At 46.4% G+C, this 26308-nt stretch overlaps 1 protein-coding gene across 2 annotated transcripts in view; it reads left to right on the forward strand.

Annotated features, from left to right (window-relative positions):
• Window positions 1-26308, forward strand: part of VANGL1 (VANGL planar cell polarity protein 1) — a 45749-nt gene that overhangs the window by 8904 nt on the left and 10537 nt on the right. For both annotated transcript variants that reach the window (XM_059838059.1, XM_059838058.1), the window contains 3 exons: window positions 1061-1187; window positions 4198-4805; window positions 24188-24321. In XM_059838059.1, the coding sequence (XP_059694042.1) occupies window positions 1061-1187; window positions 4198-4805; window positions 24188-24321 (869 nt within the window). The remainder of the gene's footprint in view (window positions 1-1060; window positions 1188-4197; window positions 4806-24187; window positions 24322-26308) is intronic.

A 26308-nucleotide genomic window follows, 5' to 3' on the forward strand; every position in this document is an offset into this window, starting at 1 on the left:
CAAAATAATTTTGCAACTTGGAAGCAATTACCCTGTATGGTTGGAAAAAGAATTCTTCCATGAAGTCTGTTTGCTCACAGTCCAGTTATCGAGTAAAACAAGTCTTGTTTGCCTTTTTTCCCTTCTTTAGCATCCAACCAATACAGATTGCCCTTTTAAACTTAGAATGCTATGTGGAAAGATGCCTTCAGAGTTCCAAAAACAACATAAAAATCCTGAGCCCTTAAACTGGAAAAAGTGTCATCCCATGAAATCTTTGGGCTTTGGTAATTCCGAGAATGAGGCAGAGCTGGGATACTCATGAGTGTTAAGCCAGTCCCTGAGCACAGTGAGGGTTTCCAGTGCAAAGGCTGCTTTCCTGTCCATGTGGGAACAGGGAGGAAAGCATTGGTGAGCAGATTGATGGGGCTTAATTCATCTTGAGACTTTCTCAGATGAGAAGCTGTGAGGTCTGCAAGGGTGCTCTGGAAATAAAGACCGGCCTTGTACCCTTGATGTTCTTGCTTTCTTTGTGAGAGGTTAACGTGGGGTTATTAACCAGTGGAAATAAACTTCACCAATTGTCCCACAGTGTTAAGGTCAGAGATGACAAGACTCTGCTTTGCAGGAACTAAAGCTCTGTTGATTAATTCCTTGTGTTAACTGGGCATGTCCCTGCAAGACACTTTCTTATAGGTGGAGAACTGTGTAGACCAGTAAATTCCAAATGGAATTGCCAGTTGTTTGGAGCATCCAGGCTTTCCTTTTAAGCACAACACTGATGGAGGGTGTTTTAAGAGAACATGAGGTGGTGGGCATGGATCCCTGTCCTCCCCTCTGCTGTCACTGCTGGGGTGGTCTGTCCCAGCCTCCAGGCTGCCAGCTTCTCTGAGCAATGTCCCTTTCTACCTCCTCCAGAGCTTGTTTTGTCTCAGCCTGAGTCTATGTTGGTCAAGAGAAGGACGAACTTGACTGATCTAATGCTTGGGGCATCTGTTGTAGGTAGAGGTGCAGCACCTTTCAGGCCCTGCTCCATAGAGTAACTGGTAACATTGTTCTCCTCCTCCTCTGTTTGAAAAAGGAGCCGGGACAGACACAAATCTCCCCGAAGCAAAGACGGCAGTCGGTCTGAGAAGTCCGTCACTATCCAGACACCTCCTGCAGAGCCGCTGCTCGGGAATGACGCCTCCCGGGCAGAGGAGGGCCAGGTAAGGAGGGCGGGAAAGCGAACCTGCAGCGCGTGTTGTGGGACAGAGCATGGGGCTCGCTGGCTCATGAGTGGGGAAAAAAGAATTGCTTGCATGCTGTTTAGTAAAGAATCATGGCTCATGCCCTTTGCTCATGCATACAGCCAAGGTCTCAGTCACTTCTGTGTTGTTCTGAGGGTGCTGTTTCTGACAGCACCAGTGCTGATGTGACAACTCCTTGGGCACTACTTTGACTCTCTCTCCAGAGATCATCTGCCAAGCTCTACACAAACATCTGTTTCCATCGTCCCACTGTGCATTATTCAGGTCAGCCCTTTCAGCTGTATGTGTATTTCAGGTTTTAACCAGGATTTGCTCCAGGTAATCTTGTAAAGTGCATTAGAACCAGGATTCCAATAGGGAAAGGAATCGAGAGGTGTGAAACTAGTGTGACATAGCTGTGAAGGAGGGCTGACTCAAAGAAAGGTAGTACATTAACAATGGGTTCAGTAAAAACTAGAATAATGCTGCATTTGGGTTGTACCTAGATGGATCCAGTGCTCTGCTCTAGCAGGTGATGTAAAGGTGCATATTCATTTTCCAGCCAAACTGTGTGTGGTGGTACTTGTAACAGTATTCATGTACCTAGGGGTGTGCTCATTTCATGTCCTGTAATTTGGTATTTTGTAATCAGTTGCTTGTTTTCATGAGTCCCAGCTGTTATTTCAAAGAGTTCTAAAGGCGCTGGTGAATTCCTAAGTCCTTGTTTTCATGCAGCCCGCCTCAATTAAAGCCAAAGCTAAATAAGTTGATGTGTGAGCCAGACTTCTCTCCTAGGGAGCAGAGTGTCCTCAGTTAGGTTCAACAACCGTGTACTGATAGAGATTAGGCCTCATATTTCCTCTCCTGTGAGAAGAGGCTGAGACAGATGGGGTTGTTCAGTCTGGAGAAGAGAAGGCTCTGAGGTTACCTTATTTTGTGGCCTTTGAGTATCTGAAAGGAGCCTACTAGAGAGCCAGAGAGGGACTTTTTACAAGGGCATGCAGTGATAGGGCAAGGGGAAATGGCTTTAAACTGAAAGGGGGTAGGTGTAGATTGGATATTAGGAAGAAATTATTTGCTGTGAGGGTGGTGAGGCACTGGAACAGATTGCACAGAGAGGTTGTGGCTGCCCCATCCCTGGAAATGTTCCAAGGCTGGGTTAAATGGGGCTTTGAGCAACCTGGTCTAATGGAAGATGACCCTGCCCATGGCAGGAGGGTTGGAACTGAATGATCTTTAAAGTCCCTTTCAACCCAAAGCATTCTCTGAGTCCCTGGTTCCATATAAATGCGCATTTTTTTGCATTAGGCTGTAATCCACTTTTTCAAGTGGCAAGAGTTGTAAGGGCTAAACTGTGACTAGAGTTGCCTGTTGTCTTCTGGGATGTAGCCTTAAGTTGCCCTGGTGTTCCTGTCCCTTCTCTTTTCTGCACAATTTTGCAGCTCATCAAATGGAGGAAACTATGCAGAACTACTTAATGCATAAACATAAAATAGTTGAAATGCTTGAATTGTAGAGGTGCTATTAAAGAGTACAATGTGGTAGGAATATGCTGCTTTTCAGGACATGCTACAATGCAGATCTCTTCCGGGGCCTCTGCTTTGGTGAGAAGTGACTCAAAAAACCCCTCATATTAATTCAAGATGCTGACTATTTGTGGTTGGTCTGTCTCAAAACCCTACTGCTCTAGGCATGGGAGGTATTCATGTCTTGGAGTGCATTAGAAGTTAAATCCATGGAGTTGGGAGTTTTTCCAAGTAGTTGTGCTGCTTCAGTCTAGTCCTTTCCCAAAGGCTCTTTCCTCTAGCACTTAAAAAGAAGTGAATAAAGGTTTAAAATTATGCCTGTATCTTTCAAATAAGTTGTTTTGGTCAGCATGTGCAGTTGGAGAAGTCTGAGGGAAGTTGTAAATCCTATTAATGACAGAGGCTGCAGGAAGATATTCTTAGGAAGAAAAGCAAAAATGTGGTTCTGAATGAGCATTGTGGCTACAAAGGTGCCCGATGCCAAGCAGCAGAGCCACATGCATTGCCACTCTTTGGCATGCATTTGTGGGAAGCATCAGAAGCCTCCATGTGCATGAGTCACTCCAGCAGCAGCTGTGAGTCAAATCCATACATGTCAGTGTAGCTCTTTGGCTGTGCCAGCAGCTGGAAGGAGCAATTGGAGGCATTGTAGCATGGGAGAACCAATGCAGACATTGTCTGATGTTAGCTAGGGAAGAAATGAGACTTTCAGAACACGTAATGTAATCTGAAGCTTGCCAGCATGGTGACTGTATTTCAGGTAAGCCTCTTTGTGAGCAAGTGGCTTCTGACAATGGCCTGGATTGTAATACCAAAGCTACTTGGCAGTCTAGGATCCTCTAAACTTAAAAGCCCCATACCTGAAAATATCCTCTGTGATCACCTGTAATGTGTTGGTTTAACTAAACTTTTGTTAGATTGTCAGCTACTGAGGGCAGTGCTACTGTAGAGGAGAATAAAAGACAGCAAAGTGGAGGAACTTGCTGGAGGTGTGGTCGCTTCTATTATGGATGGAAAAATAATGTGTGAACATGTTTTTGATTGTGTAACAACAACAACTGGCTTGAAACGCTGAAATGAAAATTTCCCTTCCAGGTGCTTTTGTGGTGCAGTTGTACTGCAGAATTTGTGGGCTGGAAGAATACTAGTCCTTGCCCTGGACATGGGAACTGGTGATTACTACGGTTTCCAAGACTTATGTCATGTAGCTCGTTAAATGTCCTGGAAGGAGAACCTCTAGGGATACAGTGAGTGGCAGAGCAAGCAGAGCTACCTGCTCTGCAGTTATGAGCTTTTAACACCTAATGTTTATAGTCACTGGTTTGGACAAGTTGCTTTCACTGTATATTTTTTCTGGAACTTAAGGCTGTCATAGCAGTCTTTCCAGGCAAGAAAAATAGAACATCTGGAAGGAATAGCCTGATTGTTTCAATGTTATTTCTATTTATCTCTCCCTCCTTCAGGATGACAACTGGGGTGAGACCACGACGGCAATCACAGGCACCTCTGAGCACAGTATTTCCCAGGAGGACATTGCCCGGATCAGTAAGGATCTGGAAGACAGCGTTGGGTTGGACTGCAAACGTTACCTGGGCTTAACAGTGGCAGCTGTTCTCGGACTCCTAGTCTTCCTTACCCCCATTGCCTTCATTCTGTTACCCCAGATCCTGTGGCGAGATGATCTGGAGCCGTGTGGTACTGTGTGTGAGGGACTGTTCATCTCTGTGGCGTTTAAACTCCTCATTCTCCTGATCGGGACCTGGGCTCTTTTTTTCCGCCAACCCAAGGCAGACCTACCGAGGGTGTTTGTGTTTCGGGCCCTTCTGCTGGTCCTCATCTTCCTCTTTGTGTTCTCCTACTGGCTCTTCTACGGCGTTCGCATCTTGGACTCGAAGGACACCAACTACCAAGGGATAGTGCAGTACGCCGTGTCTCTGGTGGATGCCCTGCTCTTCATCCACTACCTGGCCATCGTGCTGCTGGAGCTGCGGCAGCTGCAGCCCATGTTCACCGTCAAGGTGGTTCGCTCCACGGACGGAGAGTCGCGCTACTACAGCTTGGGACACCTCAGGTAGGTGCAAGGCCTTGGAGTCTGCTGGTGTAGTTAAGTGTGGCTCTGCTGTGGTGAGAAGCATCAGCTGCATTCCAGTCTGTGTTATTGCTGGTTCATGAATTTGCCCCCAGAAGAATTTAGAGTCCCTCTGAAGTTACCAAACTGAATCTTTCTGCTCCCTCTCTGAGTGTGGGAGAGGCTGTACCTGCCTCAGAGGAGTCCTGTGCATTTCAGTGTGTGAAAAAAACTGATGTCATCACTTTGGGATGGTCAATAGCCTGATGAGATCTCTAAGATCCTTCTCTGGGCTTCTTTCCTTGTCTCCTTCCTGGAGGAAAATGGAGAGCTCTCCATGTGTAGTTGAGGCTGCCTTGTGCGTTTTGATTGTAGAGGCCAGACACTGCTTTGGGAGCAGCCCTTCAGGCTGTGCAGAGCATTTCTGCTCAGAGACTCCTGACAGCAGGCCAGGCCATGTGGCAGGAGCTGAAGGTTTTATGGCATGATGCTCTTTTTGCCATTAGGTATGGATCAGTTTGCTGGGTTGGATGTATCTGGGAGTATTTGGGAGCTACAGGTATGACACAAGCATGGTGCTTCCACCCTCCTGCTGGCATTAGTGCTGCCCTCAGCAACGGTACAAAAAAGGACAGGTGTCTGAATTGCCTTAGTTCCTGTGTCCTGCAAAGCTCTCCAGAAATCCCTTAGTTCCTGTGTCCTGCGAAGCTGGCAGCTGAGCTCTGGAGATGATTCCCTAGGCTGAATGTGCACTTAAACATCTGTTCAGCTTATCCTGTCCAGACCCCAATGGCATGTGTATCTGTGGCAGATGAAGAGATTAGCATCTGCTGGTTTAAGTGGATGTAGGAGCAGTTTTAGCAGTGGAATTGCTTTGAAGCGGATTTAGTGGCTGAAGCTGAAGTCCAGGAGTTTTCTCCTGGGTAAAGAAGAACTCGAGGCCTGTTGGGTGAAGTAGGTCTGGACTCTGCTTTGTTTTCCTTCTCTGTAAAATATGAAGGGGAGAGCCCTTGGAAGTGCACCAGTTGATTTAATTAAATGTCTCTTTCAGGATTTTAAAAATCTCTTGGTTTTCTTGTGAAATCAATTTTTTTGAGCTTAATTGCTCTGTGGTCAGTGATCCAGCATAACCTATATGATGAGAGAGATGGAAAGATGAGTAGCAGAGTTTCCCTGTGCTACAATATTGTGCCTTGAGGTGTGATGAGGCAGTTCAATCATAAGTGAATTCAGCAGAGAAAGTTTGGTATGTGTCTGTTTTTACCCATATGTACACACACAGCAGATTTGGTATGAGAGAGTCTGCTTGGTGGTAGATTGTGGGTTTGTGTTCAGAGGAATTGAGATCCTACACCTGCCAAAGTCTGCATATCTAATTTGCCATTGGAGGCAAAGAATTTGCTTGAGAATGAAGGCCTGAATATTTAATAGTGCATGTGTTAGAAGCAGTGTTTTCTCCAACTCCTTCTTTGCAGCAGGGTTTTGAAATGTATTGGGTGATGTTAAGGCAGCACAGAGTTGTAAAACTTGGGATAAAATCTGAGATGTATGAAAACTTGTGACTTCTCATTTGTTGGCAAGCTGATTTCAGTTTTATTTGGTACATTGAATGCAAGCCATGCAGCACATGGATGCTCCAGTGTCTTGTGTTACAGAAGAGACTCATCATCCGTGTCTGATAATGCTAAACTAGTGTTGCTTTTTCCTTTGTTTGACAGATGAGCATAATGTGTATTGACATGTGTTTTGAAACCTTGTGTGTCTTTCCATATTTACTGCTACAAAGGTAAAGCTGTAGGTTTGATCAGGGGCCAGGTGTCTACCAGCTAAGGAAGAGTTTGTCCTCTCTGTGTGTTACTTGTGTGTAAGTGGTAAGAGCTTCTGGTCTTGATAAAGAGTGTTGCTCCAATGTGACAAACTGTGTAAAAAGTGAATGTAGTTAATATCTCCTTCAGCTTCTAAGGGCCTAGAATTGTGAGATGTTAAAAAAAGAGAACTTGATCAACTTCACGGCATAATTTTGCAGAGTTGTCGTTAAGGTCTTGTCATGCCTGCTGATGAAATGTAGGTTGGGGTCACAAGGTGCTGCCTTCTGCCCCTGATTCTCTTGCTGAGGCATGGGACTGGAGTGGGAGGTCTGTTGATGGGAGAATGTGAAGGCATTCAAGGACAGTCTGGATTTCAGGAAGGCTGGAGAAGCAGCCTTGTGGGTGTGCTGGAGAGGTGGTTCTAGCTATGCTGGAGTAGGCATGTACCACTTGCTGCTGCCTTTGGACTCCTTTTGCCACCATGCATGCTTGCCTCATCCTAGCACTTTTAAAGGGATCTTGGAGAGGTTTTGAGCTGCCACCTGGAAGGAAGCAGCTTGCTTTTACAGATATAGCAATCTGCCTGTCTCCTGAAATCAAAACCTTTTGTGTCTATGCTCTCAAATATCTTAAAAGTTTTGATCACCAACAATCCATGCAGTCTGTCTTCCTCAGCAGTCTAGTGTGCTCTGGAGAAACTGGTGGTGAGAAGGGACTTGAGACATCTTAGATTGTTCAGTGTTGCTTCTTGGAGTCGATCTGGATTTTTTTATTCACAGCAAAATTGTTGATATCACCCTTTTTAATCCAAGATGGAAGCTTTCCAATTCTAGCTCTTTTCTGGTGAGGCAGAGGGAACTGCTATGTAAGTATGAGAGCAACTTGTTTTCTGGGGGAGAAGGGAAGAAAACAATAGCTCAGTCACCCTTCTGGCAAACCATGTTTCTGCAAGGCAGGGTACAGGCAGGATTTTCCACCCTCCTTGGCTGCAGATGCAGTAAAGAAGTTGAAAGTGCTGAGTTAGGTATTCCACTCCACCCCTGAGAGCCCTAGGTCCAGGAGGGTAAGCATATTTGGGACTAGTTCCCCAAATTCATATTAAAATCAGCCTATTAATAGGCTGTCTTGGTCCCACCCCCAGCATTTTGGCTATAACTTTTCTTCTGGGAGACTTGACTGCCAAAACGAACGTTCCCTTTGGCATTGATTCAGGAGCTTGGAGGGGGGAGGTAAAAATTAAATAGGAGTCTCGATGAGTGTGGTGCCAAGTCTCAGCTCACTGACTGCTCTGCTGCTCCTGGTAGGAAGGGTTGCCACACAGGGCAAATGCTTTCTGGTGGTATGTGTGGATAAAGAGCAGGGAGCAGCAGAGATGCGGGAAAGGTCAAGCCTGGGAAAATGCAGGAGGTTGGGTGGGAATGGTGGCGAGACTCTGAAAGCAACAACAAAGGGAAACAAAGGTGGGGGAGCCTCACAGTAGATAACTTCTCAGTTGAAAGGCCCATACTTTTGCAAGTGGAGGCTTGGATTTGCAGCTTTGGTTTTTCCCTATAAATAGGGCTGCTGATGACACTTGTCATCCAGAGTTCAGTACTGTCTCTATGGCCCAGAAACTGCTGGAAGAATCTTGCTGGAGAAACCCCACCTTTCCTGTAGTTAGGGTGCTAACTAACTATCCAGTGAATACTCTTTCCCACCCTAGAGCTTTGCTAGTCTAGACAGCTCAAGAAAATGAATGTCTTGTAATACACGTGGTAATTACTGATCTTTCACATAGCCTGGATGTTGGGCTGCAGTATAGTTAGCCTTGGTTTTCTGAGGTTAGAAATGTTTGAGAATGGATCCTTCTCCTCCCTTTTGCTCATCATTGCAGCAGATATGTGAGGAGCAGGGCTGTGACAGTTCATCTTGTGTCGGGCTGTTTAAAGGAGTAGGAGTTTGAGTCTTCTTTTCTGTCTGTGATGGTTTACCCTAGCTGGCAGTACCACACAGTACCACACAGCCCCTCACTCACACCTTGCTCTGTAGGATGGGGATGAGAATCAGCAAAAAGTTAAAATCTGTGGGTTGAGATAAGAACAGTAGAATATTTTAATTAATTTAAAATGTAATACTTATTATAATGACATTGATAATAGTTATTGTAATAAAGAGGGAAGAGAGAACTAAAAGAGAGAGAAGGAAATAAAACCCAAGGAAGGCAAGTGATGCCCAATACAGTTGCTCTCCACCCACTGATGGATGCCCAGCCTGTTCCCAGGCAGTGATTGGTGGCTCCTGGCCAGCTGTCCTCAGTTGATACACCGAGTATGTTCTGTGGTGTGGAATATCCCCTTGGCCAGTTTGGGCCAGCTGTCCTGGCTGTGCTCCCTCCCAGCTTCTTGTGCAACTCGCTATGGCAGAGCATGGGAAAATGAAAAGTCCTTGACTTAAGTAAGCAGTGCTTAGCAACAACCCAAACATCAGTTCACTAGGAAGAAAAGTAACGCAATCCCGGAGAAAACCAGGACACTGTCCTCTCTGGTGTGGGCTTGCCTTTGTGAACCAGGTGGCTAGGAAGCTGGTGGGGAAACCTGTGACACCTTTGGAATCAAGGTTCAGGTTTTGCCTATGTGCAAAACTTTTGGCTGTGAGCTGGTCAGTGTTCTCTTGTCAATCTAATCAAGAGAAGCTTGGTACTCAGAAATAGTTCTGTATGGTGAAAGTGTGCTTGAACATTCCCTGTACCCCTATTACCCATCTCCATTTGCATGGGTGTTTGCTGAACTGTGGTTTAAAAATTAAATTAAACTGTGGTTTAAAAAATAAAGGGAACAGCTGTTTCCTCAAAACAAGTACTTGTCTCTGAAAACCCACTACCTTCCCTGCAGAAATTATCAATACCTTACTGAGGGACCTGGTGTCTTGCACACACTCACAATAGAAAGGAGGTGCAGACATGTTCTGTGGAAGGGCATCATATTCAGTCTGTCTCCCAGCTCCTTTGGGTGTTGTTGGACATGTTGCTTACAAAGCTGATCTCTAGGTTGTCAGTATTTACTGATTAATCTGATGAGTGCTTTCTTGTCAGGCATTCCTTGGTGCCACTGGTACTTTTTCACTACTGAGGGAGTGTGTGGAAGGCTAAGGAGTGGGAATAGGCTTCTCCATATTCCATCCTGCATTTGTAAGCCTTGACATCTGATCTTGTTGCTCAAGTATACCTCCCCATATCAAGGGTGCTAATGAAGAGCACGAGGTCAGCATTTGAACTGTACAGTGTCCTCTTGTCTGGAGTTGTGTCAACTCTTATGCTGTTTTAAAATCTTTTTACTCTTCAAAAAGAAAGCTTCCATGGAATATAGACACCTTGGTTTCTGTTTCTAGCATGGTTGTAACCTTGGGTTTAGGCAGTTGGATCTCTTCCCTGAGCAAGAGCTGCTGAAATCTTTCTGGTTTCTGGTGAAGGACCAAGCCTACACATACACTTCTGGGATATTTCTGTTTCCAGCAGGGCAGTCAGAAGGGACTGCGTTTCAAGCATTGGTGCACCACAGTGCAGTGCTCTGCCTGCTGAGCTGAATCCTGCTGGAGACACTCCAGTCTTTTCCTTCTCCCTGTGTGCAGTTTGTTTGCTCTGTGTTCCTAGGGACCTGAAGAATTACACTGACCCTCCTTTCTCCTTGGAGTTTCTTCAACCTCACCATCTTCTGTAGTGATGCACGCTGATGAAACAGATTCAGCTGATGAGTTTTTACCTTGTTCTGTAGCAAAACATATTATTAACTGTCCTGCTGCTTTGATTGCAGGAACTTGCTGCAACAGCTTGTTACACAGACTTTGCCGACCAGCTCTGTTGCCAGAGCCTCCAGCCTGTGTGAAATTAGCCTTATTCTTGAATTCGTTTTCCCTGTCCTGAAATCTGTACAAGGTGTCCTGGTGCCCACTTGTGTGGGTTTCTCCTGCCCATCACCAAAGGGATGAGCAGAAGCATTGATCCGTTTCCCCTCCCAAGAAGTTTTGGGATAGTCGGCTAAATGGGTGTTAATTGCATCTGCAAGTGTGAAGCTCCTGGGGAAACTGAGGGGTCTCTTCCAGAGCAGCTTCTTTAGCACTGAGAGGTGTCAGACTTGTGACTCCCCCAACCCAATGTCTTCCAGCAGCACTTAACAAAACTGCTTTTACGACCACCTTTTTGCAACTCATCGTCTCTGCAACTTCTTGCAGCTCATCTGGGTTGCTTTTCCATGCTCCCACTCCTGAAAGTGCTGAACTTTGTTCACAGTGGGCAGTTGAGATTAGCACCTTTCGAACACCCCATGCCATGAAGTAGTCGTGGAGTAGGGAAGAAAGCTCTGACTTGTGGATGAACTGTTAATGACCTATATAGGAAGAGATTTTCAGCCACATTCTTAACCATTTTTAGTCACAGGCCATACTTTCCCACTCGGCCTGTGTCTGCTGTCTCACCTCTGGAAGATGGTACTGCAGAGATATGATTGCTCTACCCAGGAGGGTACTCTTGGAATTGCAGAAGGGAATTTTCCAGTAGCCTCTGGAAAAAAAAAAAAGTGTTGTTCCCTGCTGAGTAGGGAGCAGTCTCCTTTGATGTTCAGATGAGTTATGGGAATGGTGCCTTGTTCTGTTTTACAAGGGTCTGTTTGGTGGTGCAAGGGGTGTGTTGCCAGCAAAGTTCAGCTAGGACTTATGATATGGGTCAGAGCAACACCTCATTAAGAGGCTGCTTGTTTGTGACAGAAGTGAACAGCAAGCTCCAGGTACTCCTCATTAGAGGTGAGGGGAAGTCTAGGATGGACTGTAAGTATTGACAACTGCACAACTTGCCTGGGAGTTTCTGATGGGGTAAAGTCTGTCTCAGAAGCTGTGGAGGGTGTGCTTTTCTAAAAGGAGCATGTTTTCCTAGCCTTACCTCTCTGCATACAGTTTTCAGTTTTTACATATGGCTTTTCATATGGAACTGCTTCTCCTTTTGATAAAGGGGAGAGAGCTTGGGGAACTCAAGTGCCCACATCTTTCTACCCTTCTCTCCTCCCTTCCTTGATCTTGATCCCTGATCACCCCCAGCACCCTCTGGGGACACACCACCTCTCCTCTCCTCCTTTCCAGGAGGAGCGTGAGCTGACTGCACCAGACACCAGGCCAGGTACCAGTCTTATCTGTGCTCCTGCAGATGCACCAGCAGCAAGGGCAAGTGGTGTAGGCTGATTGTTATACCCTGGAGCAGTTTTGCATTTTTGGAATACTTAATACTTTAAAAGTTTACGAGCTGACTCGCAGGTGAAGTGCCCGCTGTCAATTATTAACCCACATGGCCAGTACAGTATTGCTTGCTCACTGGTGAGGAGCTGCTCCTCTTTCTCAAAGAGATGGTGTGGAGGAAATGCCATTGGGTTCATCTGCAGGGATTTCCTTTCTTGTTGGCTTGTCTTTCAAAACCAACACTGCCCAGAAGTCCCAAGAACAGTATGCACTCCAGCCTACCCTGTACTTAGGGGGTTTGTTGTGGAATTTCTGTCCCACTGCTGTCCGTGCCCTCTGAAGTGCCTGTGTGTACCACCCACAGAGCAGATGGCCTCTCTAAGCTGCTGAACAAATTTTGCGGCCATGAAGGTACTTTTATCTTCGAATGCTGGAAAAAAAAAAATCTACCCCCTCAACCTTTGACAGTCTGTTTCTTGTGGTGAATGATGAAATAGAAATATTCTGCAAAGAAGTGCGCTGTGTGCCCTTTGGAGGAAAAGAGGAGGCTCGGTTTTGCTAAGAGGACAAGGAATTTACAGTTCTCATATAGCACAAGTAAAGTCCAATAAATATGGAAGCTAATTCCTGACTCTACCCTGAAGAAGTAAGGAAAAGTTAAGAGGGAGCTCTGTGGTAGTAATAGAATTTTAAATTTTTTTTTAATATATTAATGGTTTTAAAATTGAGAGCAATATTTTCACTTATAACTTGATTGCCCTTCCAGTACATGCCTAAATGAACCTCAGTGCTTAAATTTCTTCTGTTGAGTGTAGGTTAAGTGGGGACATCAGCAGACAGTGTGGGGAGAGCTATTCCCTGGCTGACAGGAAAACAGATTCCTGGCACAGTAGTAAGGACCTTGGCTGTGCTTTGGAGCTTCAGGCTGCTGACTCTGGCTTGCATTCCTCTAGTCCTGGTTGAAGGTTATCTGCATCCTTGCTGGGGCTGGATTTTTTCTCTCAGCTTGGAGCTGCAGGTCATGTCCCTGTGGCCCCAGTGTTGTTTGTAGGGTTGCTGAGTGCTGGTTATAAAATCAGGTGGCCCTTGCTTGTGCAAAGCTTGCTGAGGTGGAGCTTTGTGATGGATGCTGTGTGGTGGAGGGATGATGTGCCGGGAAGACTGGGCTGTGATCTGAGAGCTGATACCTCTCTGGGTACAAAGGTCTGCTAGTGGCTAACATGGATGCTGCCTCTTCAGGCCTGTCTGTGTGGCTTGCAGGAGAACAACATTCCCAGGTGTTTTTAGAGGAGCCCTAGAACAAGTTAAAGCTGCTCTATTGACTCAAAAGACAGCCTCATTCAAAGTCCTGCCACATTAATCCCATCCTGACCTGGGAATCAAAGAAGAGAAGGTCCTCTTTCCTGAGAGAGCGTCTGACCAGGCAGCTGGTCAGGATCAAGAGCTGAATGCTGATGTTTCATGGCTGAAGCATCTAAATGTAAAGTCCTATTACAGCACTGGAGTTCCACTGCCAGTAGAAGCTTTGAACACTTTGTTATTTCCTTGGAATTAAAGCTGTACTTCTTAGCTTTGACTTAAAAGAAACACCCTAAATCAGCAACTAACCCCTTCTCCCACCCTCTAAAAAGCTGCTAACAAAAAGCCCCACCCTTAGTTACTTCATCACTATTCATGTAGCTTGCAGAATTTCTTGGCTAAAGACTGGCCTTATTTGAAGCATGAACAGGCTTTAAATTATCTTGTTTAAATGCAGACTCTTACAAACTTTTTGCCATACCTGCCAGTTCCTGCATATACTTTTTTTCATTTGAGGCTCAGACTAATCAGAGGCATAGCATGTGTGTATGCTGGGAAGAGGAAATGCATCACTGTCATGGATTATGCTGCTCCCCTGAACTGGTAATCCAGGTCCCATATGTTCCTAACTTCTGCAGGGTTCCTGGGTGCTTGAGCAGGACACAGGCTTGAGCTGGAAGCTGGTGGGTGTCCGATGCTCAGGGCTTGGGGGTGTCTTGTATTTCATCCCTTGTGTGTGCACTAAGTGCCTGTTTTAGCCCACCCTTGCATGCAGGGTAATCTCATGATCTTGCTCCTAACTCCTGTGTTCAGAAGGTAAAGCACACCTTGGTATTGTTTTGTCCCCCTGACTTGTTTGAAACTCCCTAAATTCTAAGTACAACCTCAAGTGTGTAGAAACTTTTGAAAGAGGTTACACTTCCCTCAGAAATACTCAGTGCACCCCTCAATTACATAAATGTTTGATCATAGTTCTGCATCACTTCTTAAGCTAATGCTGCTACACAGAAAAATCCTGTCAACAGCCTGATCCTTCCTCACCCCTCCCAAAGAAGTATTGTCTAGTTGCACAGCAATGCAGTGGTGGAATTGGGGAACCGGTAACTGGTATCTCTATTATCCATGTAGCTTTGCACTTTGTGTGTGTATTTTTCTGCTTGCATTATTTTGCTCAGCTTAATTTCTGCAGTCTTCTTAACTACTCTTGTAGTGTTTAATGGTTGCAAAGGCTTGTGGTGGCAGAGGAAAGGTTTAGTGGACCTGAGGGAAAGATGCACAATAGAATTCTCTCATGGCTGTAGACTGTCATTCAACTTGTCATTGACCAGGATGTCCAGGTCCCTTTCTGTGGCACTGCTGTCCAGCATCTCATTCCCCAGTCTGTCTGTACATCCAGAATTGCCCCATCCCACGTGCAGAATCTGTCACTTGCCCTTGTTGAGCTTCATATGGTTGGTAATTGCCCAGCCTTGTAATTTGCCCAGGTCTCTCTGCAGGGCCTGCCTGCCTTCAAGGGCATGAGCTGCTCCTGTCGGTTTTGTATCATCTGCAGAATTGCTTAGTATCCCTTCCATAAATGTCCAGGGCATTTATGAAGATGTTGAAGAGCATGGGGCTGAGGATGGAGCCCTGTGGAACCCACTGGTGACAGGTTTCCAGTCTGTAACCCTTTGTGCCTGACCCATTTGCTCACCCATCACATGATGTGTTTATCCAGCTGAATGCTGGACATCTTGTCCAGTAGGATCCTGTGAGAGACAATATCAAAAGCTTTACTGAAATCCAAAAAGATGACACCATCTGGCTTCCCTTGATCAACTAGCTGGGCTACCTTGTCATGAAAGGAAATTAAGTTTGATAAGCAGGACTTTCATGAAGCTGTGCTGGCTGTGAGTGATGACTGTGTTGTTATCACACTTTCAGGTGTTTTTCAATACCTCCTGGAATAATCTTCTCCATCACTTTACCAGGCACTGAAGTGAAACTGACAGGCCTGTAGTATCTGGGATCCTCCTTCTTGCCTTTCTTGAAAATCAGGACAGTGACTGCTCAGAAATCCTCAAGAGAGGCTTTGCAATGACATCAGCCAGCTCTTTGAGGAGTATTGCGTGAATCCCATCAGGCCCCATAGATTCCTGCAGTCTGCAGGAGCCCTCCTTGGTGGGGCACAGCTCTGTCTGCAAAAGTTTGCTCCTTTGCTGAGCTTTGGGGAAGGGAGAGCTTCCAAGTCCATGCTTCTCCTCCCCAGTCCATCTGGCCTACGGGAGACCAGCCGTGGGCCAAGCATGAGGAATTGGTCTGGAGCACCTCAGGTCATGTCCTTGAAGATTCAGAGCTAGACGTGGTGCATAAATGGATGGCAGCTTACTTCTGTGGATTTGGTTTATAGTCCTATCTCCAGCTGTGAGACTGCACTTCGTAAATTATTATCTTGAGTCATGCAGGTCTCCTTCCACAGGGCTCACTGGCCTCAATTGTCTGCTCAGCTGTGCAAATGTTAACTGTAAGATTGGCTTCAGCAGTGTCCCTGACTCTCTCAAACTGGTCATGGGTCTGTGTCAAGTTGGGTGTGGACAAGTGGATCCCTTTGGACTCCTGGCAGCTGGATGCAAGACCCACAGTGCCTGGGGAAGCCAACTTGTCCCTTCTTTGTCAACACCTTTGTACTTCTGGGGTGCCTGTGTCTACCATGCTGTGCAGGTTTGTGGGGAAACCAGCAGTTCTTTCCATCACCTTTTCACTTAAGTTGTCCCCTTAGTGTTCTTCTCTCACTGCTTTCCTTCCCAAACTGCCCATTTCCTCAGTTGGTGAAGAAAGCCTTTCACAGTTTTGGCTTTACTTTAGTGTGAGCAGACAATAGCTGGTGGTTTGCTTGTGGTTTTTTTTTTCTCATGAATAAGCAAGATAGTACTCTCATTAGCTCCCTGGAGGGTACCCCCACCACCTGGCAAAACCATATCATGGAGGCAAATGTTTGGTGTGCTAGCAGCACCCTTGGAAAACCCCTTTCCGAGCTCTAGCTCCTGGATCCAGTAGCTGCTGCTCTCCAGGTCCAGTTAAACTACTAGTGGCTCCTGAGGGTGCTGGGTGGGGCTTGAGGTGTGGATATCTGACCAGGTGTTGTTTTGGTTCACTGCAGGTGTCTGGGACATAGCAGATACATGGCAGGGCACAGGCAATTCCTTTGCTTCTCATGTTTCTTGTCTGTGTTGCAGCAGACCCTGGAGCAATGAGATGCTGGTGGTGAGTGTTCTCTTTCTGTTTGATGAGAAGGTGGTGCCTTTGCCTGTTTGAAGGTGTTGTATGGCATCAAAGGGACGTGGGTGTCTGGCTTGAGAGCTGTTGGGGCATCTACATGTGGTTATTGGTGTCTGAGGAACTGGCTGAAATGCAGCCCAAGCTGTGAGTACCTGAAAGCTGCTGTTGTCCCCTGGCTAGTCCATGAGCTATACTATACCATTTGGGTTTAGTGGTTCTGCTAGATAGCTGCATGGTGAGTAAGTGCTTGACAGCAGCTCCCCACACACACTGCTACCGTTGGAGAGGTAGTCTTGGCGTAAGAGGATGTGGGCAGTTTGCTTTGGAGCTTGCCTTCCTGGCATCTGGAAGGCAGGCTCCAAAGCTGGCATTCCTCAGCTTTCTGAGGGAGAAGTTTGTTGCACCACATATTCAGACTTTCACAAGCTGCTCTTTCAGATGCAGCTCCTGAAGCTGCTCTTGTTGTATACTCACCCATCCCTATGGATGGGCTGAGGCAACTGGGGCCAGGTGAGTTTGCCACATGTTAAACTTCCTTTGCTATTCTCTGGGGCACTGGAAGGCAACCTTTCCAGTTACCTAGGCTGACCTGCTGCAATAAGGCCTCCTAGAATTGTATACAGGGAGCCTGGCAGGAAGCTTAGTCTCAGCAAGGGATTAAATCTTGTTTTTTTTCCAAAGAGAGTCCTCTGCCTTGCATAGGAAGGTGCTCTTCTGGTGCTCCAGAACCTCCCTTGTTTCTAAAACTCAGGTTAGACTTTTACAGCTTATTTCATGTTCTGTCTGTTGAATATGGTGTCGGAGGTAACAAGTGTCTTTATGATCTTTGTGTCCCTTGGCACAGCCTGCCGTGAAACGAGATGTTCTCAGTGTAACTGAGGAAGAGAAGTGTGGTGCTGTCACAGCATCTGACCTCAGCACAGTGATTGTTCTTTCCTGGCAAATCATATTACTGGACCTTTTGGACCACTCCTTGAGTGAGAGGACTGTGCTCTCCTCCTCTTCCTCCTACTCACTACATATTAGCAGTTGTGTTCTGGGGTTTTTCCTAGGCTATTATACTAGCTGCCACCTTCAGCTGTTGGAAGTGGAAGGAAGGGCAGTGCAGCTATTGGGAAGGCATTCATCAAGTTTTGAGGTTCTACCAATAAAAGTGACTGGGAAAAACATTCAGGCTGTGTGCTGGTACCCTGAAGACCAGTTAACTTCCTGAGGTAAAAAGCTTGGAAGTTTCTCAGAAGGAGAACTGCAGTGGAAGCATGCAGTTGGGTTTACTGGGGTTTTATAGCTGCTGGCTAAAACTTCGTGCCCTTTTACTTCTGTAGCAGCATCTTTTTTAGTGCTGGCCTGGGAGTGCCTTTATAGGATTCCTCAGGAAGGCTTAAGTGAGTAGTTTGTTTGGTTTGTATGAGGTAAAGGAGTTTTTTTCCCCCAGTCCCCACGTTTGATCATACCCTCCTGTAAAATCCTGGTTTTTAAAAATACTCACAGCTTCCCTTCAAAACAAAAACATTCAAATGTAACTGTGAAGTTAGTAGTAGACTTGCAGGGATCTTTTCCACCTGTACTGGAGGGTTTTGACTTGGCTGCTTTTGAGGTTTGAGGAAAACAAACCTAAAACCCAACCTGATGAATTCTATTCCTCTCTCTCTCATTCAGAAAATTTCTATGTTGAAATCTCTTCCACATCAGCAGTGAGTGATTGTGTTGCTCAGCTGGTCTGTTGATTCTGATTTTTGTCTTGCAAAAGATGAAACTTACAATGTCTGTTGTAGAGCAACATGTCTTGGACTGCACAGGGCAGAAAAGGGGAGATCCCTGGTTAGAAACTCAGCTGGTGCTTTCCTTAAATTTACAGCAGTCATGTGTTGTTCAGATGTCCAGTGTTGGATATAGATGGAGATGCCCTTTAAATTCCTGTCCTTTTCCTTCCATGTAGTTAAAAAAGGCTGGGGGGGGGGGGGGGAAGATGGAGATGGGTCACTGCAGAACTGGGGCAAACCTTTTGTGTGTTTGGGTTCCATATAAATGACACCATTAATGGATGGATGGATGGATGTTTGCTTCCTTGGGGGCAGCAGGTGTGCTGCCATAAGGCTGACAACCTGCTACTATGATGATGTTTTCTTCTCATCCCTGATAAAGGTTTGACCTTGCAAATTCTTTTCCCTGCCTCACCAAATGCCAAAAGTTGGGTATCTAAAACAAACTTGCTGTGTCCTGGTTGCCTGGTGCCTGTTCCAGGGAGGGCGAGGATTGTGCTTGCCTGCCTTAGCCAAGTGGAGATCTCAGTTGTGGTTGTCTGACAAGAAAATGTGCTTTTCCTTTTCCTAGGAACTGCAGTCCTGTTCTCTTGACTGTACCAAACTGAAATGCTCTTGTAGTTATGACGATCAAAAGGCATTTTTCTGCTCTGCTTGTTTGGCCACAGCTGCTGGAGAAGTTCCTTGTCTTGGCATCTCTGCTGAGATTTGACTCGGGCTCTGTTTACTGGAGGGGACAAAACCATAGCCAAGGCATTTGTGCTTCTGCCAGCACTGCCAAGTGCTTCTGCGTGACCTTGGTCTTCTTGGGAGCCCTGCTCCAAGGTGTTTCTTGGGAAGGACAGAGAGTACCAAATCCCTTGCATCTTGCCAGCTCATGGCCCCTGGTGTGGCAGTGCTCCCAGGGTCACCTATCCGGGCAGCCTGTGCTGGCCTCACCTGTAGCTGTGACAGGCAGAGCGGGGAGGCAAGTCTGCACTGAGGATGGTGGCAATCCCTTCTGTAATCATCTTCAACAGGGATGTTGGTATGGGAAGCATTTTGACTTCAATTGTCTATTTCCAATTTTATTTGTCATTCTGTTGACTTTGCTCTGGGAAAACAGTCCAACAGGGTGAAGGATCAGGAACTTGAGCCCTAGCACTGTGCTCTAGCAAAAGTGTATGAGAAAGGAAAAAAGGGGAGTTTTCTGGGAGGGAGATGTGGTTGTACTGCAAGGGAAGGCGGAGCAGTGCTCTGAGCCTGTTGGGTGTGAGATGGCAGCACTGCTAGAGAGTACAAAGTGCTGTGGATGGGCAGCTCAGTGTCCCAGGAGACCTCAGTATCTCTTGCAGTAGGCAAGCTCGATGCACTTGTTGGCTGGAGACATTTGGTAAGGCAAAGCTGGCTCTCCTTGGAAGGCTGTGTTGTGGAATCCTTTCTCAGCTTTGCTTTGCAGTGCCTAACTTCCCTATTGGCTGTGGCAAGTGTTTAATGTGCCCAGAGACGTTGGCTTGTTTTGATACTGTACCTGTTTTGAAGAATGTTTAAAAAAAGGTTGTTTGGAGGAGAGGAGTCTGTGCTGGGAACCATTTGAATAAATAACCCCGGGCTTCCTCAGCCCTCAATTAGCACAGCAGTCATCAAACCTCTGACTGTCCCTGTGTATTTTAGGTGTGTGTGGCTCACTCTAAACCCTGATGCTGCAAGATCTGCGTCCATAGCAAGAATGCTCTGGTAGAACAGCTCAGCTCTTTCTGGATGTGTACATAGATCTGTTGCAAAAGTGTGGGGCACTCCTCTGCCCTCAGTGATTCTCAGTGTCTCCTGTTGTTTGGTATAGTACCCTGAAAGGCTACATTTCTAGCTTAGAAGGAAAGCACAAAACTGCTAAAACCATGTGAGTGACAGGTGTATAGAGGTGTGGCTTCAATTTTTAATCTTTTTTCCTCTCCTTATTTTTTATTTTCACTGACTCTTTCCCACCACTTCATAAAACTCAAACCCCTTTTCCTAGAAACCACCAGTGTCCAAAGCCAGTATTTTGATGATATAAACAGGCTTCTTTCCTTGTGCTTTGCTTCAGTATAGTATTGGTCTGTTTTCCTAGAAATCCACTAAGAAAAGCCAATTTCAGTGTTGTGTCATAGAAGGCAGACACTAAGTGGCCTCTGAGGCACAGTGTATGGCAAAACTGCAAATATTCAAATCTTTTCTAGCAGCAAGTACTCAGGCAAAACTGCTCCTGACTTACCCTTTTGAGAGGAAAAAATAGTTGCTACCTTTGTCACATAGTCCCCTCCTCCACTTCCTTGGATGCCCTGTAAAAGTTAATTCATTACTGTTAGTAAAGGGCTCTGCATTTCTCTGCTGCCAAATGCCACTGGGGTACCGTGTGCTTCTGCTGGGTCTGCTTGTTTGCTTTCCCTCCTGGCAGCATGCTGTGACATGGCCTTCTCCAGGGCAGTGAAGCTAATCATGAGAAACAAGCAACCCTCCGACTGCACAGAACTCAGAGCCCCAAAGCCTAGAGCCTCACTGACACTGCCTGCCAGGAAAACTGTGTTTCCAGTCGGCTGCTGGGTCGTGCAGACGTTTTCCTCTTGTGCCATAAGTTTTGAATCTGAACTGTTCCATGGAAATGCTTTTTGTGATTTTTCTACTCTGCCCATGGCGGGGGTGGAGAGGGGTGGGGTTAGAACTAGATGATCTTGAAGGTCTCTTCCAACCAAAGCCTTTCTATGATGATTTCTGTGTTTCTGTGATATGCTTTTTCTGCGTTTCTGGTAGTTTGCAACAATGCCTGAAATATGCCGGGCTGCCAGACCCTCTCGATGGGACGTGAGAACAGTCCTCACTCTGACCTCTTTCATACGGGCGATTAAATATCGAAACTTTCTGCTCGTTCTCTTCCTGCCCCTCCCCATTCTTTCAAAGCGCTGAACAAAAGCGGAGCCCCGGCGCAGCTCGCTGAAACGCGGGTGAATGAATGCACTGACCGACGTGGTGCTGAACTCTTCCCGAGGCAGCGCTGCAGGGAAGCCGCCTCTCCCTCCAGACGTGGCCTCCAGGAAGGCTGCCAGCTCCCATTCCCTCTGGAGCTGCCGTCTGGGTGGAGAGGCGGCTTCCTGCAGCCGCTCCACCTTGCTCGCAGGGCGGCCGAGGGTCTGCCCTGCATGGGGAGCCCGAAGAGCCTGGATTGCTCTCGGGAGGCAGCAGGCTCCCTTACAAGGCGCTTGCTTTGCTGCCGCTGCTCCTGGGGCTGCTCTGGGCGCTGCCGTGCCCGCGCCTGCCCTGCTGCTGGCGTGGTGCTGCAGCAGAGCCCTGGTGCCCTCCTGCCCTGCTCGGGGGCCGTGCCGGGTCGGGCACAGGTTCTTGTTGCTCTGCAGCACCGTGCGGGGCAGGGCTGGCTGTCCTGTGCCAGCCAGGGTCAGCCTTCCCCTTGATGTGGCTGAAGAGGTTGAGCAAGACAGCCCAGGAGGCTCTGATTCAGCCTTTTCCTTGCTCTTGCAAATCATTGCGGCCCTTTTAATTTACTTGTCTGCAGCTTCTAATTATTTTTTTTTTCCTGTAACAGAGAATTTCAAGAGTTGTAGATGTAGCTGTCTTCCTAACCTGCCACGCTTAGGATGGACTACAGGGGAGACAGAAATGGGCTGGCAGAAATTCAGGAAACTGATGTTTGTTACATTTCTCTTCCAGAAAACAGACTCCTCTGTGAGACTGGGCTATCTCATGTGTGGGATTGAGCCTGTACTGGATTTGCATCAGCAACAAATACCTGGGCTTTAATTTTCAGAACAATAATCGTTGCTTGCTGCAATGTAAAAAGCTTTGTTATGTTTGGATTTTGAGTGCACATGCCAGTGAATTGTTGGGGAAGGTTATTTAATGAGGGGATGGAAGGGATGTTGGGTGGGGAAAGCTGACATCCTGATGATAATGCTGTCGGTGGGGTCCAGGGAAAATGTATAAAAATAATTTATTCTCTGCTGTGATGCATTGTGTTTTGTCCTAATAGAGCAAGTTGGTCAGTGGAGCTCCCAAACATTTCCCACTGCTGGGATGGAAGTTCCAGTGCTGTTTGAAATGAGTACAGTATATTAACAGAGAATAACTGTTCATTTTTATCTTCCTGTTTTGAGTTCGTCCTAATTTTCCAAAGATTGTGTTTTGTGATGAAACTCTATGGAATTTTATCTTCCTGGGAGGCAGAGATGGAAAAACTTGATCATGTTTGAATGCAGTCAGAAGGCGGAATATGTGCTTCTGCCACATTATTACTTTTATGAAATTTTGTTTATAGGCTGCAGCAAATTCACAGTAGAAATCAGAACTTTGCAGGGAGAAATAAAACTGCTTTCACCTGTTCTGTGTCAGCATCTATATGTGTCTGGCAGTGGGTCAGTCTGTACTTCTTTATCAAAGGAAAATTGTTTCCTTAGTTAACTAGTGGCTCTTTATTACAAATCAGTAGCTGAGTGCATTAGTGGAGTTGCTTCATCAAATGTAAGCTGAGGAAATATGGAGGAGTGGCACCTGAAAGGTAAAGCTTCTTTAAGACATTCTAGCTGGATCCCTCCAAACAATCCTAAGGATGGAATTTGCTTCAAAAGCTAAATTCATCATCTCAAAGGTACACAGCAAATGAATGGTGATGTGCCGTGATACTGACTGATGAAGCTACTCAGTGAACAAGTCTGGGTTTGTTCTTCTTTCTCAGAATCTCTTGAATGGGCTGGCATCTGTGCTTAATTCACTGATCAGTGGGAGTGTGGCAGCTGTAGAGTGAGGATGGTGGGATGAGTGTGTGTGTTTAAATGACTTGGGTGTGATGCAGAAGTTTAATATTAGCACAAAGCACAGGAAAATTTAAATTGCTCTTCCGGGAACACACGCAGAATATGTGGCAGTGCCAAGCACTGAATTTAGGGCTTAATCTGTTAATGTCTTATTTTCCCACGTTACCGTCCTTGTTATGTTTTCTTCCTGTGTTGTAACCTGTGAGAATACTTTTTTGCTTTCCTTCTCCTTCGGAGAGGCCTTGTTGGTAAGTGTGACCTTTACAATTAACTGACAACAAATGTGTTAGCAGTTGCACTTCAGTTTTGAATGCACAAAAATTACTTTTAGTGTGGTCCTTGGCAAACTCCCGTGTGCTGGATGGGTGATCCTGGCCATTTGCTGAGAGTGCCGGTGACATGCTGAGGCACAGAGCCAGAGCAGCATGGAGGGAGCTGTGCCCTATTCCCGCATCCTTAAACACCAGAGCCCGGCTTGTTTTGAAGTGCTGCCCTGTTTGTTGGTAACAGTGCCTACAGACATCTCTCTCCGATGTCAAAACGATCGCAAAGGAAGATACCTCTGGGCTGAGCCTTTCCTGCTGCTGGCGCGTGTGTTTATTTTGCTCCCATGTGTCGTCATTTTATGTAGAGGCATCCCTTCAAAGGGATGGAGGGAGTGTCACTGCTCCTCATTCTGTCCCTAGCCAGGGATTTAACAAGCAGTACTGAATAATCCCGTCTCTGGCAGCCGTACTCCTCAGGCAGCGATCTTATCTTGCTGTGAAAGCTCAAGAGATCTCTCTCTTGTCAGTGCTGGGATGGAGGAGGTCTGGGAGCTGCGAGGTGCGGCTGGAAGTGACTCGGAGAGAAAAGCATCTATCCAGAGCTGTCCCTCCATCCAGGCTGGCCAGCTACAGCAAAACCCGTGTGGAGTGGTGGTCTTCAGCCTGAGCAAGGTCTCTGCAGCACAGGGATTGTACTGAGCTCTTATTCTGTCATTTCCCGTGCTGCAGGGAGCCTAGTGCTTCACTTCATGTGCTGCCCTTGTTTAGGGATTTCCTGCCATCCTCCTGTTGAGCTGAGGGCAGAGATACTTATCTTGCATCTCAAATGAAATTTCAGGTTCTAGAGAGAGTAATTAATATTCTGTGTATGTCACGGTCCTGTAGGTGTGATAGCTCCGCTAATATCACTATTCTTCCTTCCTATTTTTTTTTTAAATATTTTATGGAAATAAGAGAGCTTATTTCAATCTGAGGGGTATTATCTTATTTTGTTTTTTCTTCTTTCCCCAGCATCCAACGAGCTGCACTGGTGGTTCTGGAAAATTACTACCGAGATTTCACAGTCTACAACCCAGCCTTGTTAACAGCCTCCAAATCCCGGGCAGCCAAGCACATGGCTGGCCTGAAAGTCTACAATGTTGATGGTAGGTGAGGTAAAATGTGATCTCTGAGACTGAGTGGGATGGGGAAAGGCTGGATTTGCTTTATGCTTTGTTATGCACGCATTCTCACCTTTTTGCTTTGCCAAGTCCTTGTCTCTTGCTGGAAATCTTCCTAGCAGTGCTGAGTTTGCCAGTTCCAGATGACTTTACAGATGTGTTTAGCCCACAATAAGGCTTTTGTCTTTGCCAGGTGAAATGGCCAGGTTTTGAGTCGGGTTTAATTGTCATGTGGCTTGACACCTTTCAGCACCACTGCTTGTTTCAAGCAGCCTCTGCTTTTTGTCACCCTTGGGTCATCTCTTTAGTTGTGATAGTACAATAAACACAACTTTTAACTTAAATGAGTTCCCAAGTCGTTTATTGTGCTACTTTCACATGCAGCCTTCGGGAAGGTGAAGGAGCCATGGTATAAGCAGCAGTTGCTGATGAGAGTGATGCTCATCAGCCTGCAGCCCCAGCACTACGTGAGCCTGGCTCACCCGTGGCCATGGAAATTCAAACACAGATAACGATTCCCATTGAGCTTGGCCGTTTTCAAGCTTTGGGGCTTTAGAAAAGCAGATGGATGGGTGGATGTGTGGTTGCTCAAAGCAGTAAAACTGGACTTAATCATTTGACACTCTTAAACCCTATCGGTGAAAGCCATGCTTTTTAAGCAGGGTGTGCCCAGCAGCCTTTATAGAGATGCACATTCCTTTGGAGGAGTCAAAGTTGAGTAGCAAAGGTTTTATGGTGAAGGCTGGCTGAAGCTGTGTGACAAAATGTGGTAAAGACAGTCCTGCCCTTGAATTTGTTAGCATCAAAAGGCTTTGAGAACTGGGAAGAGAAGACTGAAGGGACTTAGGTGGCTCTGTGTGCATAGTGTGGAGACTGAAATATGAAGAATATCTGTCATATTGAAAAACATAAGACATGATTATTTTGCTTTCAACAGAGTTTCAGTGCCTTATGGTTGTGGAGTATTTTATTTTCATTTTCCTCTTTGGTTTGTTTGGATTTTTTTCATTTTTGGTGAGTTTCAAAGACCTTATCCTAAAGGCTTCTCCAGCCTCATGCAGCACTCCTGGGTCCATAACATTAATTGGAGGTTTAGGTCCTTATGAGATATTCCTGTCATGACAGAGGAAGGGGAAGGACAGGTTGCCCATCATGTGTTCTTTGCTGCCTGGAGTCCTGCTTTGGTTGAGTTGTGTTGGAGAGGGGAAGGAATCAGGCATGCAAACAGAAATGCTCTGTGTTTTTCTAGAGTTGCAATCATTCATTCCAGCTGCTTGCTCTCAGTGAGGCCTGGTGTAAGAAAGGTGAGGGCCTCCTGATGCCCCAGGTGTCTGCACACTCTTCCAGCCCCACAGCCTGCCAGGCTGGCTGTAGGGTGTGCCATTCCGATTGCTGGCTGGTCTTCTCCTGCACTGCAGCATCTCTTCAGGAGCTGGCATGCTCTTTTCCTGCAGCACCTGCTGGGACAGTGGGACTCCCAGGCTCAAAGAAAGACTGTCAGTCTGGTAGTGTGAGTGGCTCAGAAGCTGCTAGCTCATGAGGCTTCATTAGAAGAGAAGGAACTAGAAGCAAGCTGCAGATGTGGCCTGCAGCCTTTCCAAGTGTCAAGCTTGTGAGCCTGCCAGGGCCTGGAAACTCCTGCCTTCCCTTCTGGGGCAGTACTGGTTGCCTGGGCTGTTCTGTTTGCAATGCTGCTGCCTTTGTGGACATGGAAATCTCAGGCTTATAAGCATGTCCTTAAGAAGATTCCATCCATCTTACAAAGCAGAGTGTAGTCCTGGCTGCAGCTTATACCCTGGCAGCCTGACAGTCTCTTATACCTCCTTGTAAAGAGACAGTAATGCTATTAAGGCAGCCCAATTTGTTGACAGCTTTTGTATTTGATACTGCAGCAGCCAGGAAAGAAAAACATATTGCTGTAATCTCTCTTATGCAGAGTGGGGAGGTTCACCTTCAAAACCAGGATTTTCAT

The sequence above is a fragment of the Haemorhous mexicanus genome, chromosome 2 (assembly GCF_027477595.1).
Source record: "Haemorhous mexicanus isolate bHaeMex1 chromosome 2, bHaeMex1.pri, whole genome shotgun sequence".
Lineage (NCBI taxonomy): Eukaryota > Metazoa > Chordata > Aves > Passeriformes > Fringillidae > Haemorhous > Haemorhous mexicanus.